The 24,469-nt window shown below is 36.2% G+C and overlaps 1 protein-coding gene across 1 annotated transcript in view; it reads right to left on the minus strand.

The window, feature by feature from the left end:
• The window catches only part of LOC122680225 (PARP1 binding protein), a 61,375-nt gene that overhangs the window by 33,707 nt on the left and 3,199 nt on the right, over positions 1–24,469 (minus strand). Inside the window, exons 2-4 of the mRNA XM_043881374.1 lie at positions 23,857–24,036; positions 16,172–16,405; positions 12,990–13,097 (exon numbers count right to left, since the gene is read on the minus strand). Coding sequence (XP_043737309.1) covers positions 12,990–13,097; positions 16,172–16,405; positions 23,857–24,009 — 495 coding nt within the window. The 5' untranslated portion in view covers positions 24,010–24,036. The remainder of the gene's footprint in view (positions 1–12,989; positions 13,098–16,171; positions 16,406–23,856; positions 24,037–24,469) is intronic.

A 24,469-nucleotide genomic window follows, 5' to 3' on the forward strand; every position in this document is an offset into this window, starting at 1 on the left:
ACATTTAGTTTTAAAAGAACTGCAATAAGAAGGGTATGAATTAAGTTTGAGGTTTACTGGCCCAAGTCTCATGACTATGGCTGTGGAAAATAGACGTGACTAAAGATGCCAGAGATTGGAATTCAGAGCTGGGAAAACAGCTAGAAATTTAAAGGAGGAAATTTTGGAAACAACTGAGATCATAAATACCCAAAATCCCTAGCTGACAGCAAAACTATGCAAGCATAGGGAAGATTTCAAAAGCTCCATCTAAAACACAGACAGCAATCAGAAAGAAATATATGCTAGAAAGACTGAGTTTAAAGAACTGGAGCTATGGGTCTGAAGGTTTCTTAAACCAAGTGCACTCCACAACTGTGTATAGCTTAAGTGACAGACAGCTGAAGCTGGACAGGCTTGAAATATTAAATATACAAAGCCAAAACCTGTCAGAACAACTGGAAAATTCAGGAAAATCCCTTGGAAAAAGGAATCCATGGAAAGAATAAGCTCCATATCTTCCCCAAATACCTGGCTAACTGCCAGATTTGGCAGGCAGAGGGAAGGGTTGCAAAAGCCAAGCTAAAAAAAACAGTAAAAGGAAATCATAAGAAGAGATATCCAAAAAGCTACACGCCACCAAGGAGACAAAACATAAAGTTGAAATCCAGGCAAGTTACCTGCATACCAGAACAAAAACCAATGTTCTGCAGTAGAACACAAGAAAAAACTAGAGTTGCTATAAAATATTACCTGAAATGTCTTGGTTTCATCCAAAAATTACTAGACAGTCAAAGAAAAAGGAAAGTGTGACTCCTTTTCAGGATAAAAGCAGTCAATAGAAAATGTCACCAAGTGAAACTACGTATTAGATTTAGCTGACAGAAGATCAAAAAAACTGCTACAAATACAAAGAACTAAAATAAAATGTGTTCAGTGAATTAAAGGAAAATATGTTATTGGTGACTTAGAGGAAATGACAACAGAAAAGTGGACACTATAATGGAAGAAAATTCTAGAGATAAAAAGTACGGTAACTGAAACACAATATTTGCTAGGTGTGCTCAACAGCAATTTGGAGAAAGTAAAAGAAACTATGCGAACATACAGATGTATCAATAGAAATTACCAAATCTGAAAAACAAAAGAGAAGGGGAAAAAAAGAAGAAAGAATCAACATATCTGTAATTGAAATTTCTGTAGAGGAGTGAAAGAGAGAGAAAACATTTGCAAATTATAGACAACAGCACCCCAGATTTGGTGGAAAACATCAATTTATTGATCTAAGAAGCTACTCAAGTAGGAAAACACAAAGAAACTCACTCCTGTAACTTACAATCGAACTCTGACATCCAAAGATGAAAAATCTTAAAAGCAGCCAGAGCAAATGACACATTACATATGCAAGATAAGGTTAACAGATCATCAAAAATTAAGTAAGCCAGAAGTAATGGAAACAACACATTAAATATGCTGAGACATGATCCTAAAAATTACTTTACAATTACAATAGTCAAGATGACATAGTATTGATTTCCTTCCCATGGCAGAAACTTTGGAACCCAAGTGATACTCAGTCTTAATTTTCCTATTTCCTTTGAGGCACTAAGGGGTGCTCCCCCTCTTATTTTTTAAGAGATACTTTAAATAGAGTGGAAAATATGTTTTAATGGAAAGACTTCTCACAGGAGTATATATATTCTTGGAAAACACACAAACCTTATTGTAAATTGCTAATATGTTACAATTTAATTCCACCTTCTGTGAAAAAAAGGAAAAAATATTACATAATGAGTATCAGGAAGTTTTCAGTCCTATAAAGATGAACTTAACCTGTCTTCATATAAATACTAATATAAACATTCTGATATAAAAATATTACACTTTAGTCATTCCCCTAATGAGAATCATTTAGACTCCTCCAAGTTTTTATTATAAACATTGCTGCATGTGTATTCTGATGCTGATCTCCCAGGATACATGTTGAGTGTTTTTACTGTACTACTTTTTTTATTATTTTAATAAATACTGCCAAGTGTCGTTCACTTGTACCTACTTATACACTCACCAACAGTGTAGGAGAGTTCCCATTTTCCTATACCCTGGCCAATGCTTAGCATTATAAAACTTTTAAATTTTTACCGATTTCCTCTGATTACCTGGAAGACTAGGCATCTTTTTAAAATTATGGTGGCCATCTTTTTTTTATATATATTAATTGACTGCTCTTTCTTTTGCATAACTTTCTTTTTTTTATAAGTTAATATTTTTTTTATCTTTTTATTATTTTTATTTTTTACTTTTTTTTCCATTTATTTTTATTAGTTGGAGGCTTTACAGTAGTGTAGTGGTTTTTGCTTGCATAACTTTCTATTGTGTAATTTGTTTACTTTCTTATAATAATAAGAAATTTCTTATATAATAATACTGTTAATAAACAGTAGCTCTTTTTAAACCCCGGCAAAGATCTCTCAGTCTGTTGCTTAATTTTTACTACTGTTAACAGAACAGGTCAAGAAATTTTATGCTTTGTAATGATTAAATTCATTCATCTTTTCCCTAATCATTTTGTTTTCTCGGTCTTAAGAAGCCTTCTCCAACTTGAGATTATAAATATTTCTTCTTAATAAGTAAATAAAAACTGTTAAAAAAAAAAAAAGATAGCACAGTATTTACAAAGAGACAGACACTCAGATAAGTGAAACAGAACAGTCCAGGAAGGCACCCAACTCAGAGAATGGGGGCAATTAGTCATCTACATATAAGACAAATACACCTCACACCTTTTATAAAAATTAACTCAAAGTAGATAGACCACAGACCTAAATGTACCAGAAGAAAACAGGAGAATATCTTCATGAATTTGAATTCAGTTCAGTTCAGTTGCTTTGCAACCCCATGAATCGCAGCACGCCAGACCTCCCTGTCCATCACCAACTCCCGGAGTTTACTCAAACCCAGTCCATCGAGTCGGTGATCCCATCCGGCCATCTCATCCTCTGTTGTCCCCTCCTCCTCCAGCCCCCAATCCCTCCCAGCATCAGGGTCTTTTCCAATGAGTCAACTCTTCGCATCAGGTGGCCAAAGTACTGGAGTTTCAGCTTCAGCATCAGTCCTTCCAATAAACACCCAGGACTGATCTCCCCCACTAAATTTGAATTGGGAAGAGTCAAACACATGACACCAAAGGTACAACCGTAAAAGGAAAATAAATTGATAAACTGGATTTCATCAAAATTAAATTACCTGTATGTATTCTCTTCTTATTCTCACCCTTTCAACTACTTTCACCCTGCTCTGGAATCCTGTTTTTATTTTCTTTTTTTAAATTCTTACATGTTTCTCTCAGAATCTTCACTTGAAATCCTCCCCTTGGCTATTACCTTAGGAAAATGGACTCAGAAAGGCTAACCTCAACATACATTCAAAACTTATGAAATTCATAAACTATGCAGTGACTGATAACTTAGCTAAAGGTTCAACAATTTATCATCTGTAAACTCTAAGAAAATATTTTCCTTATTAAAATTAAGATTTCTTCGTATTCTGTCTAATCTCATTAAAATTAATAAGCACAAAAGAGTTAAAAGGGAGAAGTAAAAACTTACAAATCAATAGGAAGTTTCTTAGACAATTATTAAGAAGCTTCAAGTTCATATACATCTTAAAAGCAATTTTAAAGATAACATGCTTTGGGATTACTTAAGCTTCTTGTTAAAAAAAAAAAAAACAATTCTTGAAACATGGGAGGCAGTCAAGGTCAATTTTTAAAAATCTCAATGGACAAGAAAAGGTCACCTTAAATATGGACTCAAAATATAATTTAAGCAAACTTGATTAAAACAAACAGTTTGAATATTCAGTCAGTCAGTTCAGCTGCCCAGTCATGTCCGACTCTTTGCAACCCCATGAACCGCAGCACGCCAGGCCTTCCTGTCCATCAACAACTCCCAGAGTCCACCCAAACCCATGTCCATTGAGTCGGTGATGCCATCCAACCTTCTCATCCTCTGTCGTCCCCTTCTCCTCCTGCCCTCAATCTTTCCCAACATCAGGGTCTTTTCAAATGAGTCAGTTCTTCGCATCAGGTGGCCAAAGTATTGGAGTTTCAGCTTCAACATCAGTCCTTCCAATGAATATTCAGGACTGATTTCCTTTAGGATGGACTGGTTGGATTTCCTTGCAGTCCAAGGGACTCTCAAGAGTCTTCTGCAACACCACAGTTCAAAAGCATCAATTCTTCAGTGCTCAGCTTTCTTTATAGTGCAACTCTCACATCCATACATGACCACTGGAAAAACCATAGCCTTGACTAGACGGACCTTTGTGGACAAAGTAATGTCTCTGCTTTTTAATATGCTGTCTAGGTTGGTCATAACTTTCCTTCCAAGGAGTAAGTGTCTTTTAATTTCATGGCTGCAATCACCATCTGCAGTGATTTTGAAGCCCGGAAAACTAAAGTCAGCCATTGTTTCTCCAACTATTTGCCATGAAGTGATGGGACCAGATGCCATGATCTTAGTTTTCTGAATGTTGAGCCAACTTTTTCACTCTCTTCTTTCACTTTCATCAAGAGGCTCTTTAGTTCTTCTTCACTTTCTGCCATAAGGGTGGTGTCATCTGCGTATCTGAGGTTATTTATATTTCTCCTGGCAATCTTGATTCCAGCTTGTGCTTCTTCCAGCCCAGCGTTTCTCATTATGTACTCTGTCTATAAGTTAAATAAGCAGGGTGACAGTATACAGCCTTGACGTACTCCTTTTCCTATTTGGAACCAATCTGTTGTTCCATGTCCAGTTCTAAGTGCTGCTTCCTGACCTGCATATAGGTTTCTTAAGAGGCAGGTCAGGTGGTCTGATATTCCCATCTCTTGAAGACTTTTCCAGCTTATTATGATCCACACAGTCAAAGGCTTTGGCATAGTCAATAAAGCAGAAATAGATGTTTTTCTGGAACTCTCTTGCTTTTTCAGTGATCCAGAGGATGTTGGCAATTTGATCTCTGGTTCCTCTGCCTTTTCTAAAACCAGCTTGAATATCTGGAAGTTCACGGTTCAGGTTTTGCTGAAGCCTAGCTTGGACAATTTTAAGCATCACTTTACTAGTGTGTGAGATGAGTGCAATTGTGCGGTAGTTTGAGCATTCTCTAGGATTGCCTTTCTTTGGGATTGGAATGAAAACTGACCTCTTCCAGTCCTGTGGCCACTGCTGATGTTTCCAAATTTGCTGGCATAGTGAGTGGAGCACTTTCACAGCATCATCTTTCAGGATTTGAAATAGCTCAATTGGAATTCCATCACATCCACTAGCTTTGTTCGTAGTGATGCTTCCTAAGGCCCACTTGACTTCACATTCCAGGATGTCTGGCTCTAGGTTTGTGATCACACCATCGTGATTATCTGGGTCATGAAGATCTTTTTTGTACAATTCTGTGTATTTTTGCCACCTCTTTTTAATATCTTCTGCTTCTGTTAGGTCCCTACCATTTCTGTCCTTTATTGAGCCCATCTTTGCATGAAATGTTCCCTTGGTATCTCTAATTTTCTTGAAGAGCTCTCTAAGTCTTTTCCATTCTATTGTTTTCCTCTATTTCTTTGCACTGATCGCTGAGGAAGGCTTTCTTATCTCTCCTTGCAATTCTTTGGAACTCTGCATTCAAATGGGTATATCTTTCCTTTTCTCCTTTGCTTTTCGCTTCCCCTCTTTTCACAGCTATTTGTAAGGCCTCCTTAGACAGCCATTTTGCTTTTTTGCATTTCTTTTTCTTGGGGATGGTCTTCATTCCTGTCTCCTGTACAATGTCACAAACCTAAGTCCATAGTTCATCAGGCACTCTATCAGATCTAGTCCCTTAAATCTATTTCTCACTTCCACTGTATAGTCATAAGGGATTTGATTTAGGTCATACCTGAATGGTCTAGTGGTTTTCTCCACTTTCTTCAATTTAAGTCTGAATTTGGCAATAAGAAGTTCATGATCTGAGCCACAGTCAGCTCCCGGTCTTGTTTTTGCTGACTGTATCAAGCTTCTCCATCTTTGGCTGCAAAGAATATAATCAATCTGATTTCAGTGTCGACCATCTGGTGATGCCCATGTGTAGAGTCTTCTCTTGTGTTGTTGGAAGAGGGTGTTTGCTATGACCAGTGTGTTCTCTTGGCAGAACTCTATTAGCCTTTGCCCTTCTTCATTCCATACTCCAAGGCCAAATTTCCCTGTTAGTCCAGGTGTTTCTTGACTTCCTACTTTTGCATTCCAGTCCCCTATAATGTAAGGACATCTTTTTTGGGTGTTAGTTCCAGAAGGTCTTGTAGGTCTTCACAGAACTATTCAACTTCAGCTTCTTCAGTGTTACCGGTCAGGGCATAGACTTGGATTACCGTGATACTGAATGGTTTGCCTTGAAAACGAACAGAGATCATTCTGTCGTTTTTGAGATTGCATTCAAGTATTGCATTTCGGACTCTTTTGTTGACTATGAATGCTACTCCATTTCTTCTAAGGGATTCCTCTCCACAGTAGTAGATATAATGGTCACCTGAATTAAATTCACCCATTCCAGTCCATCTTAGTTCGCTGATTCCTAGAATGTCGATGTTCACTCTTGTCTTCTCATGTTTGACCACTTTCAATTTACCTTGATTCATGGACCTAACATTCCAGGTTCCTATGCAATATTGCTCTTTACAGCACCGAACCTTGCTTCTATCACCCGCCCCATCCACAACTGGGTGTTGTTTTTGCGTTGGCTCCATCCCTTGATTCTGTCTGGAGTTATTTCTCCACTGATCTCCAATAGCAATATTGGGCACCTACTGACCTGGGGAGTTCATCTTTCAGTGTCCTTTTTGCCTTTTCATACTGTTCATGAGGTTCTCAAGGCAAGAATACTGAAGTGGTTTGCCATTCCCTTCTCCAGTGGACCACATTCTGCCAGACCTCTCTACCATGACCCATCCGTCTTGGGTGGCCCCACATGGCATGGCATAGTTTCATTGAGTTAGACAAGGCTGTGATCCATGTGATCAGATTGGGACCCTATGAAATTATTTTTCTTAAATATTAAAGATACTAAATGTTACCTATGTGGAGAGGATCTCTGATTTTCCAGTGTAAAGCAGCAATTCACATATTCTCCTTCTTATCACGTTATAACTCTGCATATCAGTCAATTATTATTCTCTACATAAGTATCAATACTTGCTAATATTTTGTTTTCTTAAGTCTTTCTACTACTTTATGGGTTCCATGAGAGCAAATGATGTATCCTCAGGGCCTAAAAGAATGACTGGCATTATAGCAGGTACTTATTCCATTTTTATTAATAGGTTCTCAATCTGCTTTTATTCAATGGTAAATGAAGGAAAAACTAATACATGTAGCTGCCCCTTTTAGATTATTTTAAAATTGAAACTATTATTAAAAACTGTGTGCTAAGTCACTTCAGTTATGTCTGACTCTTTGCAACCCAATGCACCATAGCTCACCAGGCTTCTCTGTCCATGGGATTTTCCAGGCAAGAATACTGGAGTGGTTTGCCACGCACTCCTCCAAGGGATCTTCCGGACCCAGGGATCAAATCCATGTCTCTTATGTCTCCTGCATTGGCAGGTGGGTTCTTTACCACTAGCATCACCTGGGAAGCCCTTATCTGGGATCAAATTAGTGCTTACATATTTTTTATTACATTGGCTTACAAAGAAACATACTAAGGTACAACTAAATTAAAATCATCTTTAAGATCTACTCTAAAATTTTATTTTAATAAAAGGTACAACATAGTTTTTGGCTTTATTTCAAAAGTCCTTTTATCTCTATTTTCACAGTAAACCATAATCCATCATGTGAATCTATAATACAAAAGTTTCCATTTTAACCTCACAGTGCAACAGTGTCTAAAACATACAGAAAGGGTGACACAAATTCCCAAAAATGAAAGCAGAGAAGAGACATTGTAATCAGAAACTTTTTTACTCTTTTCTAATTTCATGCAGTCTCTGTTTCACTGTGTTTCTGCTGTCCAAAAACAATGAGAGTTTACCAATATGTATATGTCTGATCCTCACTGTGTATAAAACCAGGGCTTAAACTCCCACATCTCCAGCCATAGAGATTTTCTTTAGGGTTAGCAAATTCTGTCCTTTTGTGATGTTAGGAAAACATCAGGCAAAAACATCTTGGAGTCCTCACAGTTAGAGTGTTTCTTTTAACTCATGGCTACAATTAGAAATCTATCCCTATCATTATGGTCAGATAACATGGCAGTTATGGTTTCCCTGCTCTTGTATTTGCAAGTGGGTTTTAAAGTGGCTCTCTGGAAAAGCATTCCACATAAATATAGTTATGATATCCAGAAGCAAGGGCTTAAATTGAAAAAATCCACAAGATTGAAGCTTTAACCAAGATACCAAAAATAAAGATACTGTTCCATTTATTTGTTTAATAAACTGATTCTATCCATACCACAAAATACTTGCAATGTTTGTTTAGAAGTTGAACGATTTTATTTAAACTTTCTGAAAACTTCAAGTTTCTTTTCTTATCCCTTAACTATTATTGAAAAGCATATATACTCAATCTTAATTTGAAGAAAGTCAGTTTCTCTAAGTTGAGATTAAAATTTATACAAGTATTTTTTTATTTCTTTGTCAATACATAAATTCTTACATTTAAGGAACAAAAAAATTGGACTAGAACTAATATACTCATAGAATTTTTTATTTAACTGATTATTTTCTTTTGTGGCCTTTATTCTATTTTTCCCTTCATTACTTCAGAATTTCTAAGGCAATAGTTTAATACTTCAGGGAAAAATAAAATGAAGTAAAATAAAATAAGGAAACAAAAACATTGTTTCTCCAATTCATTCCATTCATCTACTTGAGGAACTGGTGTGGCATTAGTAGGCACACTTGGTAATCAAAATATATCTTTGCAAGACTACAGTCCAAAAACTTACTTTGGAATTTTAATAGAAATATATTACCTTCCAAAAAACTCTGCAAAAGAAAAACTAGAATTCTGCAAGTAACAGAAAATTGGTTGAGAGGATGGCTGTTACTTCAATAGTCCTCATAAAATCTAATCCATCAGCTAACTGGTGGATAAAAATCTCTCAGAAAATATAATCCTAGAAGGCAAAAGATAAAAAGTAGAGGATTAACACTAAGAAACTACCATTGTTTTTTTTGTTTTTAATCAGAGGCTAATTACTTTACAATATTGTAGTGGTTTTTGCCATACATTCACATGAAATCAGCCATGGGTGTACATGTGTTCCCATCCTGAACCCCTCTCCCACCTCACTCCCCATCCTATCCCTCGGGTCATCCCAGTGCACCGGCCCTGAGTGCCCTGTCTCATGCATCTAACCTGGACTGGCGATCTATTTCACATATGGTAATATACATGTTTCAATGCTATTGTCTCAAATCATCCCACCTTCGCCTTCTCCCACAGAGCCCAAAAGTCTGTTCTTTACATCTGTGTCTTTTGCTGTCTCGCATATAGGGTCATCGTTACCATCTTTCTAAATTTCATATATATGTGTTAATATGCTCTATTGGTGTTTTTCTTTCTAACTTACTTCACTCTGTATAATAGGCTCCAGTTTCACCCACCTCATTAGAACTGATTCAAATGTATTCTTTTTAATAGTTGAGTAATATTTCATTGTGTATATGTACGATGGCTTTCTTATCCATTCGTCTGCCAATGGACATCTAGGTTGCTTCCATGTCCCTAGCTCTTGTTAACAGTGCTGCGATGAACACTGGAGTACACGTGTCTCTTTCAATTCTGGTTCCCTCGGTGTGTATGCCCAGCAGTGGGATTGCTGGGTCGTATGGCAGTTCTATTTCCAGTTTTTTAAGAAATCTCCACACTGTTCTCCACAGTGGCTGTACTAGTTTGCATTCCCACCAACAGTGTAAGAGGGTTCCCTTTTTTTAAAATAAAAAACTAAAGACTTACAATGAAGGCCTTCAGTTTCTATGTACCAAGTACATAAAAAGTTCGTTCCAGTTTTCATGTAGGCTGTTAATAAAATCCTTTTTCATGGTTATCCCTTTAAGATAATTTTTTATTGTAATATAAGTCTAGTGATGATAACTTTACATAATTCACTCCCAGTATTTGATGCTACAAATATCAGGGTCTTTGAGTTATGCTGGATCCTTATATGCAACTGGCATAAACCCCATTATTTGAGCTCTCTTAATCACTTTTATAATTTCTTTCTGTTACTTCTAACAAAGACCTATTATATCCCTTCCATAAATTCATCTAGTAAATAGAGAAAAACTGGGATAAAAGCTGTACAATCTACCCATTTTCCACATAAGACACAATTTTTTAAGAGGCTCCTTATAAGGATTTTCCATTGGAACAGGCAGGACCTCACTGCTGGTCATTTAGGTCATTTTACATGTATAAATTAGTTCACTCCTCTTAAATAAAAGGCACAATAACAACTATTGCTTCCTGGCTGTAGCCTTTAAGATATATCTGTAAGTGATCTACCGTCTTGAGGTATGAAAGTACTCCTTAAGTATCATAAGAAAAGATGAGGCAATTTGGTAAGCATCTTGTCAAGGTAGGAAGAAAAAACAAGCAAGCAAGAGAACAGTTACAATCACTAAAAGAAACTATTCCTAAGCAGGACACAGTCAAAGGTGGGCTTGGATATTTTCTTGTACCAGAAAAGAAGGAAGTGCTTAAAAGTCTAAGAGGACCCAAATTGAAGTGGACCCCTACATTTTTAGCACCAAAGATTACTAATTGATTTTAAAATTCTGAGTAAATAAAAATTTGTTAAGTACACAATAATATAAACACACATAAAAAGAGAAAGAAAATAAAACATATCTAATTTGCTTCCTATAAGTAACTATTACACTAACTACTAAACTGGTAATTAAAGGGAAAGAATTAAATAGTGATCCTGCCATTTTTAGGGAACTGTACTTCATCCCAGTTAATGAGATAAAGCTCTTCTTCACTGAGAAATGACAGCAAATTAGTGCAAAGACATGACAGACTTGGAAACTAACCATTCTGCAAATTCTAAAAAAATAACTGATTCAGACCAGGATTATCAATGTATGTTCAAAACCATTTGGTGAAAGGTTATAGGGAGACAGGATATTTACAGTGTCAGACTATCACTAGATCTTTTTTGACAGCAAAAGAAAAACTACATCTTTATATTGGAAAGACCTCACAAACTCAGGACAACTTGAGTTTGTGTCTCTTGTGTATCGGTCGCTTAGTTGTGTCAGACTCTTTGAGACCCCGTGGACTGAAGTCCACCAGGCTCCTCTGTCCATGGGATTCTCCAGGCAAGAATACTGGAGTGGGTTGCCACGCCCTTCTCCAGGGGATCATCCCAAACCAGGGATCAAACCCGGGTCTCCTGCATTGGCAGGTGAATTATTTACCTTTTGAACAAAAAGGCAAATCTTCTGGTATGATACAAATTGAAATACTCAGCATATGGTTATTAGGAAATGTTAAACCTCAATCTAAGCAAGCAGTTAGGTGTTTCCAGTTTATTGGACATAGAGGAAGAAGTTAAATAATACCAGTAGGAACTCAACAGAAAAATAACAAAAAAAAAAAAAAGAAGGAAACGCTAAGAAATCTAAAGAGACATAAAACTCATTATGGGGACAAGTGGAGAAATTTGAATTGGAAGTTTAGTAAATAGATGATATTAGGGACTATTTCAGTTTTCTTGTACATGATAATGGTATTGTAGTTCTGCCCTCATTTTCAGGAAATAATATGCTGAAATATTTTAGGGCTTAAGTGTCATGATGTCAGCAATTTAACTTTCATATGGGACAGAAAACATATTAGATGCAGATATACACCACATTGTTGCTACTGTTTAGTCACCAGGTTGTGTTCAACTCTTTTGCAACCACATGAACTGTAGACTACCAGGCTCCTATATCCACGGGATTTCTCAGGCAAGAATACTGGAGTGGGTTGCCATTTCCTCCTCCAGGGGATACTCCCCACCCAGGGATCAAACTCACATCTCCTGCTTGGCAGGCGGATTTGTTACCACTGAGCCACCTGGGAAGACCATAAAGTACATTATTCAGCTTAAAAAGTAGTCATACAGGTAAATTTACCTGAGGGTTAGTCACTCAGTCATGTCTGACTCTTAGCGACCACATGGACTGTCCATGGGATTCTCCAGGCAAGAATACTGGAGTGGGTTGCTATTCCCTTCTTCAGAGTAACTTCCCAAACCAGGGATCAAACCCAGGTCTCCCACATTACAGTAAAATTCTTTACTATCTGAGCTACCAGGGAATCCCATAGTGATAAAATATATTTTTAAAACCGCAATCTGGAAAATATCCTGGTAGTCCAGTGTTTAAGACTCCGTACTTTCACTGCCGAGGGCCAGGATTCAATCCCTGGTCTGAGAACTAAGATTCCACAAGCTTCAAGGAGCAGTTTTTTAAAAAAAAAAAAGGTGAGGGATTACTACTGTAATTAGGAATCTAGCATACTGTTCAACTGAAGGCAAATTACATTAGACAAAGCCTGTATTACTTTTCTATGGTTTGTTTGCACAACAAATCCTGTTATCAGAACTCAGGATACATCAGTTATTCTGCTGCAAAGAGTAGAGGACACATTTTTCAATTGTACATATCCCTCCTAAGAATCAACCGTTTAAAATGCTAACTGGGAAGTATACCAAATACAAAAATTCAAAGAACTCTGGCAATCTGCATCTTTAACTACTTTTCTGATACTTAGAGAGATACCTATTTTGCACACTGCCTGTTACCATAGTATAAAACAATAAACTGATTATTACTAATATCATGCTCTTGCCAGTCTCTAATGTACTACTCTTTGCAAATGTATTTTTACGCAATAAATTAAAAACTTGTAAAAAGTAACAAAAAGAAATAACTGTAATATACAATCAAATTCATAGTGATTTGAAGAGGACCATATCCAGCTTTAATTTACTCAGTTTATCCATACCTTTTCATTTTCCTGGTTGTGTTTACTCATTGGTGATGCTGGTTTAGAAAGATCAGTCTCATCAGCTACTGCATACTCTCTGCCAGACAGAAAATCCAATAGGCAACTCTGTAAGAATTACACAATATTACTACAATCAGCTGAGAATTCCACTGCTGCTCCATAGAGTAGTACATGTGTGCTAAGTCGCTTCAGTCGTGTCTGACTCTGTGCGACCCCATGGACTGTAGCCTGCCAGGCTCCTCTGTCCATGGGATTCTCCTGGCAAGAATACTGGAATGGGTTGCCATGCCCTCCTCCAGAGATCTTCCTGACCCAGGGATTGAATCTGCATCTCCTGCATTGGCGGGCAGGTTCTTTATCACTAGCATCACCTGGGAAGCCCCCATAAGGAGTAGAGATCATTTCAACTTCCATTATTCATAGAACTGTCATCATTTAATATACCTAAACAGTCAGCTGAGTCCCAAAGAGTTTTTTTCACTAGTTCTTTGAGGTTCAGCTGACTATAGAGAAATAAACATGCTACCAGTCACCTGCTTAGGCTGAGAAAGTCTTTTTGTGGTCTCTCAAGCCTCACCAACAGTAAGACCATCTGTTGGGCTACTTAATGGCTTCCTGAGAGTCAGAAAACCCTGGCACACTCATAGTAAGCATTTATTGACCTTCCCGAGATCTCTAAGGACTGCTAAACTCTTCTCAGCACTTTCCTCATAGCTCAGTTGGTGAAGAATCTGCCTGCAGTACAGGAATCTGCCTGCAGTGAAGGAGTATGTCTGCAATGCAAGAGATTGGGCTTCAGTTCCTGGGTTGGGAAGATCCCCTGGAAAAGGAAATGGCAACCCACTCCAGCATTCTTACCTGGGAAATCCCATGGACGGAGAAGCCTGGTAGGCTACAGTCCATGGGGTCACAAAGAGTTGGACACAACTGAGCAACTTCACGTTATGCTTCTAGATGCCCATGGGGCCCTGCATCCATATCCCTCAGGAGAGGAATTATAAAAGTAGGAAATAAAAGGGAGAGGGGCATCATTCAAATTATGTTCCCAGAACTTCCCTGCATTATCTTTATCTTAACTTCTTATAGTTCTTCCTTATTTAGACTACAATAAATCATTAACAAAGAATGCTTATCAGGATCATGAAATTTCAGGATCTTTAAATTCAGAAATCTTTAGAACTTTCTGAATATGTATCTTTAAAGATACTTTAAATTAAGATATTCAGCATATTTTTAAAAAATCAATCTAAAGGTATTTTCCTGCTCACTTTTTCCTCACTGCAGGTTTCCTTTGAGTAACATAAGTTATCAAGTTGTTGGTCTTCTAAGATTTAAATGCAGAAAATTTTCTACTTCATATATTACTATCTCAGCAGCTCCCACTTCTTTCCTGATGTTCTGCAGAGGAGACATACTGATATTGGGAGGCAGAACATCTTCAAATATGGAACCTTATATAACTCACACTGTTAGTTAATTCACTTAAATGAAGGAACTTGTTAGAGAACTTAGAGGCAAAGGATAAAATGAAAACAAAGACCTCAGGCAGATAATACTCTAACTGGCTTTTCAGAAACTCTTATTATTCCTACAATCTAAAACTTGTGTTTCATTAGTCTCTCTAAGTGAACTTTGTGAAAAATAGTTAAAAATCGTCTCTAAAAGCAAGCAAATAAAATATAACTAGAGGGGAATTTTAAAAAAAACCTGTCTTCACTCACAAGTATCCTTATTATGGTAGGGGTGTGTATGCCAGGGTATGCATATACATGCATGTATTTTGAGAAAGTTACAAAAGGGCGAGGATTTTCATGATGGCCCAATGAGGCAAAGGTCAACAAACCACCTGCCAGTATCCATTCTCCCCTTCTTCCTTAGTATCTGAGCTTTCTTTTTGTTTCTGGCATGTTACTACACCGAATAACAACTATATTCTCCATCCTGGCTACCACCTTGGTGTGGCCATGTGACTAGGCTTTGGCTAGTGAGATGGAATCCAAAGAGCTACACCACTTAAAAGGAAAAGAGACTGTCCTCCCTTACTACTTCCTGCTGCAAGAAATGCTGATGCAACATCTGGAGCTCCAACAACTACCTTGAACCACAAATGATCTTGAGGGTAGAAGTGAAGAACTAAGATGGGAGAGAGGGCAGAGTGACAGAAAACACCTAGGTATCTGATAACCATGAACCAATCATACAAGTCCTAGATGCTTACTTACCTTTAGACATTTTTTACAAAAGAATAAAGCAAACTTCCATTATCCTAAACAACTGTTATTGTTGAGGTTTCTATTCTAAGAAGCCAAAACACTACTGCCAAGTTAGTGAAAAGAAAAATTTGTAAAATAGTTTTTTTTTTAATTTATTTTTTTTCCATTTATTTTTATTAGTTGGAAGCTAATTACTATACAGTATTGTAGTGGTTTTTGCCATACGTAAAATAGTTTATTATCTTAGAAATTCCAGTAAACATTTCCTTCTAATTATGGCTACAATTATTTTCTTTTATTACCACTGTTTAATTACTTCTTTAGTGGCACCTGGTAAGTGTTAAGATAAAGAAATATATTTTCAATATGTTAAAACATACTGATATATTCAAATATATTCTAGAATAGTTTATCAACCAAGCTATGAAGGATGATACTCCATTAACTTTAAAATTCATACTCTATTAAAAAATAAGGCAATGAATATGTCTGCAAAAAAGGAATAGAATATTACCTCATGCATAGTGTATCATACTTAACATTCTCATTAAATCATACTCCACCTTAGTAAAAAAAATATTAATCCATAGTCATAGCAATTATTTATACTATATACGCCAAATGCACCCTAAACCAAGAAAGTAAAATACAATAGCAATCCTTGACATAATTCAAAAAGAAATCACACATTTGGTATTGATTTATTAACAATGTTTTGATCTAATAAGTAGCTGTTCTTATAATTTAACAAAATATTAATAACACAAGTTCAACAAAATTTACCACCAAAATATTTCCCTCAAGTAATGACTAGCTTTCAGGTAGCAAAATTTTCTGTTCTTAATATGATCCAAAAAGCAAAAGCATTATCAAGTTACTGTAAATACTAATACCATCACTTAAAATAAAAATAAATCTAGCCAAATTTTAATTCAATTGAGACAGAATTATTTAAAAAATACTTACAGGAGATATATTTGCATAATTTTCACAATTAGAAGTCAAATCACTACATTTTTTATAAATATCAATCAGATCTAACATGTTACTATTCTTTAAGAAATCATCATAAATCTTCCGGATGTCATCATAATGGTCAACCACTTTTATATTTTCAACTGGTAAGTTTAATTTCTCATGTAGAAAGTATTTCCAGGTCAATATGATATCACTGAGAGAGACTGTAAATTCTCCACTATGCTGGAAGAGAATAAAAGTAAAAAATTACCAAAAATAAAATGATTAAGTTGGATGCTAGTTACTCATTAACTTACAATTAAGATCAGTTCAGTTCAGTTCAGTCGCTCAGTCGTATCCGACTCTTTAGGACCCATGGACTGCAGCATGCCAGGCCTCCCTGTCCATCACCAATTCCTGGAGTTTACTCAAACTCATGTCCATTGAGTCGGTGACGTCATCCAACCATCTTACCCTCCCTCTGTGGTCCCCTTCTCCTCTCGCCTTCAATCATTCCCAGCATCAGGGTCTTTTCAAATGAGTCAGCTCTTCTCATCAGGTGGCCAAAGTATTGAGTTTCAGCTTCAGCATCAGTCCTTCCAGTGAACACCCAGGACTGATCTCCTTTAGGATGGACTGGTTGGATCTCCTTGCAGTCCAAGGGACTCTCAAGAGTCTTCTCCAACACCACAGTTCAAAAGCATCAATTCTTCAATGCTTAGCTTTCTTATAGTCCAACTCTCACATCCACACATGACCACTGGAAAAACCAAAGCCTTAACTAGATGGACCTTTGTTGGCAAAGTAATGTCTCTGCTTTTTAACATGCTGTCTAGGTTGGTCATAACTTTTCTTCCAAGGAGTAAGTGTCTTTTAATTTCATGGCTGCAATCACCATCTGCAGTGATTTTGGAGCCCAAAAAATAAAGTCTGCCACCATTTCCACTGTTTCTCCATCTATTTGCCATGAAGTGATGGGACCAGATGCCATAATCTTTGTTTTCTGAGTGTTACAAATTGAATTTTGTCATAGAAAACTCTACATTGAATTCCACTGGGTTTTAAAAGAACATCCAAGTTAAACTAAAGAATAATATTAAAACCTGATATAAAAGAAAAAGATTTTGTTGATTTTTAAAAATACTATCAACCATAAAAAGTTTGCACATGACAAAGTTAACAAATAGGAAAGAAAGTGAAAGTGTTAGTCACTTAATTGTGTCCAGTCCTTTGAAACTCCATGGTCTGTAGACTGTCAGGTTCCTCCGTTCATGGGATTTCCCAGGCAGGAATACTGGGGTGGGTTGCCATTCCCTTCTCCAGGTGATCTTCCCCACCCAGGGATCGAACCCAGGTCTCCTGCACTGCAGGAAGATTCTTTAACATCAAAGCCACAAAGGAAACCCTTAACAAATATAGTCATCTTATTTCCTGAACCTTACTAAATTTCTTCTACCAAATGTGGGGGAGGATGGGTGAGTAGTGAGCTGTACTTAAGTGCTATTGATTGAGGAAATAGATTCCTTTTAGTTCTTTTTGCTAAGGTATTTTTAGTCTCTTATTTAAAACTTTAATGCCATACTATATTCATACATACTACATTATCCTAAATGTTAGTCTTAAAGCATGATCATAAAACTTCAATTTTTAAAAATTATGTTTTATTACTATTTCCAGGGAAGCTAAAATATCTGCTAAAATTTAGGGTCAGTGAAGAATTTTGAAACTTCCCTGCTTATCATCACACTTAACTACCACAAACAAATGCTAAAAAGCAACAGTTCAGGTTTCTTTCTATAAGTTGTCATATGTTACTAAATAGGCAAAATTGTTCTTTTTTTCCTCTTCTTCAGTATCTTCATAATAAATTATCTCAGTGGACATGTTGAAGATTTTTTTTTAATTGACTGCATTCTGTTCCACTTAAGTATCCCAGATATTAACAGTGATGCCCTCCAAAACATGCTAGGCCTAATTTAGTTAAAAAAAATATATATATATAACTACTGCTTTCCAATGCAGGATGAGTAACAAATATTTTTAAGTATCTCTACATGGTTTTGAGAAATATATTTTGCTGCCCTCTTACACAGTTAAATTTAATACGTATGTTAGCATTTTTTGCTAACACCAATATCTTTCCATTAATAGCATTTAAAAATGGGTGGGTATTTAAATAGCACTATTTATTGGAACTAAATTGTAACATCATCTTTAGCCAATGAAGATTAATAGAAAGAAATAAAAGGAAGCCAAATAATATGTTACTTTCTACGTATCTGATTCTTTCAAATCTCTGTATCTTTTGTAAAAATTAGCCATATTTTCTAACTAATATCCAAATTTAAGACAAGGTGCCCAAACTGCCTTAAAATAATTAACTCTTTATTTATCCATATGGGAGCAACTAAGAAAATTATCTTTATTGTCTTTAAAGTAAGGATCTGTTATATAAAAATTATTAAAATTAATTATATTTCATGAAGTTAGTTCAATGCACAACCAAAAAAAAAAAAAATCAGTAACTCTCAAACACTGGACCCATAACCCAGATATAAGACAGATTTGTAATTTCTCAGCATTGCATCAAAATTGTATACTTTACTTACCAATCCCACAAATGTTACTTACACACCATAAAATTTCCAAATGCTATTTAGTTAAACTAATTAATTTAATTAATTAATTAATTAATTAGCTAAATTAATCCAATTATTTAGAGTTACAAAACTAAACTGTTATATCTCAAAAATTCCTAAAAACTATTTTGGAATAACAACCTTCATGTTAAAAATAAATAAAGATTTTGCCTAACATAAATGTACAGATTTCATCCTAATGACTGTGCAGTCCTCAGTTGTGTCTGACTCCTTGCAACCCCATGGACTGTAGCCTGCCAGGCTCCTCTGTCCATGGAATTTCCAGGCAAGAATGCTGGAGTGGGTTGCCATTTCCTTCTCCAGGGGATCTTCCCAACCCAGGGACTGAACCCATGTCTCTTGTGTCTCCTGCATTGGCAGGCGGATTCTCTACCACTGTGCCACCTGGGAAGTCCTATCCTAATGACTATAACAAAAGTAAAACTATATGAGTTCTTGATCTTGTGAGAAAAGGTTTTGACTATATTAACAGTGTTTATACTGGGATTGTAAAAACATTTTAAATCCAAATAAAAATGCACTCCAAATATCAGTTTTCACGATCAGGTGCCCATCATGACAGCATATTCTATTATTCAAACCAGTAACAACTAACTGAGAGAGTTTGCGGTCAAATCAGAAAGTGTTTTGCTAAGAAAACATGCCAGCTGGCGAATATCTGAAGGAAGTTCAAAACGTTCAATGCTTTAGTTCTCTGATGGACATAAGAAGGACTGTATTTCACAAGACTAAAACGAGAAAAATCTAGTTACACTTATCAGAGTACCTGTACTTTTTACATTTTACCGAAGTCACTTGTATAATTATTCAAAATTTTAAATAAACTTTACATTTTTAACTAACTGGAATTCTTGTTATTGAAAGAGAAAAGATAGCAAGCTTACCTAAGAGCATTAATTGGATGTACGACCTTGAGTAAGATACTGAAATCCCTGAGTCAGCGTCCTTGGTTATAAAGTAAGATTGTACAGACTAAATAACACCTGATAAACTGTAAGCAATCAAAACTGTCAGTTTCCTTTCTCTTTTTTTATTCAATGTAAAATAACTGTTTATTGCCGGACGGGTGGTAGATAAATAGAATGCAATTTTTAAAACTGTTTCTTCTTATTTGTTATGTCACTACTGGATCATTTTCAAATCTGACGGTCAACCACAGGTGCTATGACAGCTTTCCATGAAGTTATAAAATTAATATCTTTGTTTCATTCAAAAGAATATTTGTACGGTTCTTAAGGCTAGTTAAGTTGAAAAATAGCCTTAATAGGGCAATGGCCACACAAATTAAAACTATAGAACCAATTCCAAAGAAAGGAAAGGCTAAAATTTTATTTGCAATGTAGTAATGAAGTTATGGAGAAGGAAAGGCAATCCACTCCAGTATTCTTGTCTGGAGAATCCCATGGACAAAGAAGCCTGGCAGGCTACCGTCCATGGGGTCGCAAAGAGTTGGACACGACTGAGCAACTAAATAGCAACAATGAAGTTATACATATCTGCCATATAATGAAGTTGAAAATCCTCAATGAATCTATTATAGGTTAAATCTTTAGTGGTATAAAACTGATAGAGATGTGTCACATTATTTAAGCTAAAATATCTCCCCTGATCAGAAAATATGCCAAAACCCTGAAACCCAAAGGTTATTTTCTTTCTCCCCACCAAAGCAGTTAAGAACACAAACACACCAATAAACAGACTAACAACCAGGTATTCAAAGGTTTTACCGTAGTCAAATTCAGTTGTAAAGACTATACTTTAGGGACTTCTATTCTTAAACTTCAGAGAATTAAAAACCTAAAGCTCAAAGCACAGGATTGAAAATATAGATGAAGGATATGTACAACCAAGTCCACCTTACTATCTGCTACATCTGAACACACCTGCAGGCAGGTGGATGCTGCACACTGCCAAGTGACAAAGTCTAAGCACAGATGGAACGCTTGAGCTGACTCTGCACACGAAGAGGTAAAGCAAAACTGACCCACAATCCACCATCTCCACTGCAAACGTGCATATATACACACGGATTGCAAAAAGTTCAGTTGCATTTCATCTTTCCTCTTCTTTCCCACCCAGAGCCTGAATTTTCAGTAAATTAAGAGAATTAACAAATAGAAAATTAACAAAGAGAAAGAGATCCTGAGTGAACTCCACACAGGCAAATCCCAAAGAAAAAATGACTTGGATTGAATATTTTAGTATGTCAAAATTTTTACAATGAGAATTAAATTTCCTTCAGGGTATATTTCACTTAGCTTGTGGATATATTTTTAATTATTCATAAACCAAGAAAAGAGGTAATCTAGATACAATCTGTTTGATTCCAGAACACCCCTCCTCAATCACTATACAATAACGATTCTTAATAATTTCATTTTCTCTCTCTTATTTTCGAGTGCGTGGTCACCAAGGTTTAACCTTCAGCTAGCCCACTGCATTACAATATTACAATATCCTTGTAATCTATTATTTACCTTAGCACCATTTCTCCAGATTACTAAAGAAGGACGTATTCTTTTTTAAATACTCATGCAGTAAATTTCGCAAGATTTGGAAATGAATTGCCAAGGGGAACAAAGGAAAGAGGCCCTATGATGTTCCTTGGGTGTCCAGTTTCAGTGACTGAGAAACAACGGAAGGTTAGGTTGGTAAGTTCAAGGAGCAAACAATGTAATCTACCTTTAAAAACTGATGTGGACAGTAATGGAACAGCAAGGTTTCAGCAAGTACTTGACCATACCAGAGTAAGACTCAGTAGAGAGGTTGACAGAGTACATCATGAGAAACGCTGGGCTGGATGAAGCACAAGCTGGAATCAAGATTGCTGGGAGAAATATCAATAACCTTGGATATACAGAGAGATGGCACCACCCTTATGGCAGAAAGCGAAGAACTAAAGAGCCTCCTGATCAAAGTGAAAGAGGAGAGTGAAAAAGTTGGCTTAAAGCCCAACAGTCAGAAAACTAAGATCATGGCATCCGGTCCCATCACTTCATGGCAAACAGAAGGGGAAACAGTGGCTGACTTTATATTTTTGGACTCCAAAATCACTGCAGATGGTGACTGCAGCCATGAAATTAAAAGACACTTGCTCCTTGGAAGAAAAGTTATGACCAACCTAGATAACATATTAAAAAGCAGACATCACTTTGCCAGCAAAACTCCATCCAGTCAAGGCTATGGTTTTTCCAGTAGTCGTGTACAGATGTGAGAGTTGGACTATAAAGAAAGCTGAGCACTGAAGAATTGATGCTTTTTAACTATGGTGTTGGAGAAGACTCTTGAGAGTCCCTTGAACTGCAAGGAGATCCAACCAGTCTATCCTAAAGGAAATCAGTCCTGAATATTCATTGGAAGGACTGATGTTGAAGCTGAAACTCCAATACTTTGGCCACCTGATGCGAAGAATTGACTCATTTCAAAAGACCCTGATGCTGGGAAAGATTGAAGGTGGGAGGAGAAGGGGACAACAGAGGATTAGATGGCTGGAAGGCATCACCAACTCAATGGACATGAGTTTGAGTAAACTCCAGGAGTTAGTGATGGACAGGGAGGCCTGGCGTGCTGCAGTCCATGGGGTCCCAAAGAGTCGGACACGACTGAGCGACTGAACTGCACTGGACATAAGGGAAGTATATCCAGTGAACATGGGTAAATGGAACACACTGAAAGATATCGACAAAGTGTACAAGAGAGCATCTAAAATAAACGTAGAACTCTTTTCAAAGAGTAAGAAAGAGGCAAAAATAAGTCAACAGTAAAATAAGCAAGGAAGCCTGGCACGGGGTACCAAAGAGACAGACACGATTTAGCAATTGAACAACAAGATAGGATACGAATAGACAGTTTAAGAAAAAGATATCTCAAAAGGTATCCTTTAAAAGGTGTACTTAAGCACCATTTAAAATTCCTAATTTTTAGGTGTTAAATTATTCTTCCTTTTTCAAAATGATGGTTCTAGTCACTATTTTTTCTCAATGGCTTTATGTGCTAACATGAGAAATATTCAAATCTGTCAATGTCTAATTTGAGAGGGAAATTTTACTAGTATATGAAATTCAAAAGTCTGGGAACTACTCACATATAGAATTAAAATAATTCATCAGAATGTCATTTCACTATCTAGCCCATTGAAAACATTTTACCCTTCAAAAATTTTCTTCTCTAGTTGAGATAATGTTAAGTCTCCTGACCATTTTCAAACCATCATGATTTTAATCCCCCTGGATGCTTCCTCTGAACTGATTATCTCCTTCCTTCAGCACTTCTTTAAATTCTTCCTATCCAAAGACTTCCCTCCTTTTAAGTATATTATGTAAAGTCCAAGAAGACTTTCCTTAGCACTTCAGCCTACATTCATCCTTCTCTCATCTGAACATCTCTCAAGGTAGAGATGTTAGGTAGAGCTTACTCCAAACACTCTTTTGGCCCAAGCCAACTGTGCAAAAACCACTTCAGATTAAAAAGATTAAAAGTTTGCTTAAAAAAATAAGACAATTTCCAGGGTCTCAGTGAAGGTTCAGGAAAATCAGTGTCTAAGATTAGGGCACAGGAGCCAGTACCTTTTAAAAGCCCTCCCGAGTGATTCTGCTTCACAGCCTGGCTTAGGAATAATTAATCTATACCACAGAGTCTGAAATGAGTCATAAAATACTTGGATTACATTTAAATAAACATTATTTATGTGTGCCTTCTAGAACGTTTTACAGAAGTCTTACAAAAATAATTTTTAACCATAATAATCATAATAGTTGTATGTTTACCTTAAAATTATAAATTAAACATCAAATGTGCATGTCACACATTAAATTATACATATAAGAGCTTCAGTTTTGACAAATTAACAAAACATTTCAAATCCAATTGCAATATTTTGACACAGATGTGCAGAGGCACTTGTGAATATAGTATAATGACATTATCATAGAAGGACACATATTGCCCAGAAATTAATGCAATTAAACTTATTCAAATGGGCAGCAACCAAAATTCACTTTTTAAAAAAAGTTAACCTAAATACAGTCTACTAACCTGTTTGTTGTTCTCTGCCATGGAAAGCTGCAATGCCAAGAGCATGGAGTCTGCACCACACGCAGTAGTTCTCTCAGAGTTACAAAGAGTGTGCCAGTTCCTTCTGAACTCTTTAATCATATCCAAGATAGACTTCTGATTAAGCCCAGCCATCCTCTTAATGTAGGACAGAATGCAATGCTAAAAAGCCATATTTTAATTAGAAAATAATATTTAACATGTGTAAGGAAGGAGAATAAGAGAAAAATAGTGAACAAGAGGTCATTTCATATTTACTACGACTGCTTTTAATTAAATTTAGAAAAACAGAGTAATACAACTTCTACCCAATCATATTTTTCTCTCCTTTAGTTTTCTTAAACCAAATCTTGTAAAATAATGAAATCCAACAATCAATCTGAAAATACAAAACAGATAAAGGCAAATTCTGCAAACATGATTATAGACACAAACATAGTGAGCTGTATTTTTAAAAATATTTATTTTGAGATAGATGGTAATATCTATGGCAGAAGACTAAACAAAGAAAGTCAATTTCCTCCCATCCCTGTATTATCGCAAAAGGGGTGGTCTATTTTCGACCGCTTTGAATCTGGGTTAGCCTTGTAACTTG

The sequence above is a fragment of the Cervus elaphus genome, chromosome 22, assembly GCF_910594005.1.
Source record: "Cervus elaphus chromosome 22, mCerEla1.1, whole genome shotgun sequence".
Taxonomy (NCBI): Eukaryota; Metazoa; Chordata; class Mammalia; order Artiodactyla; family Cervidae; genus Cervus; species Cervus elaphus.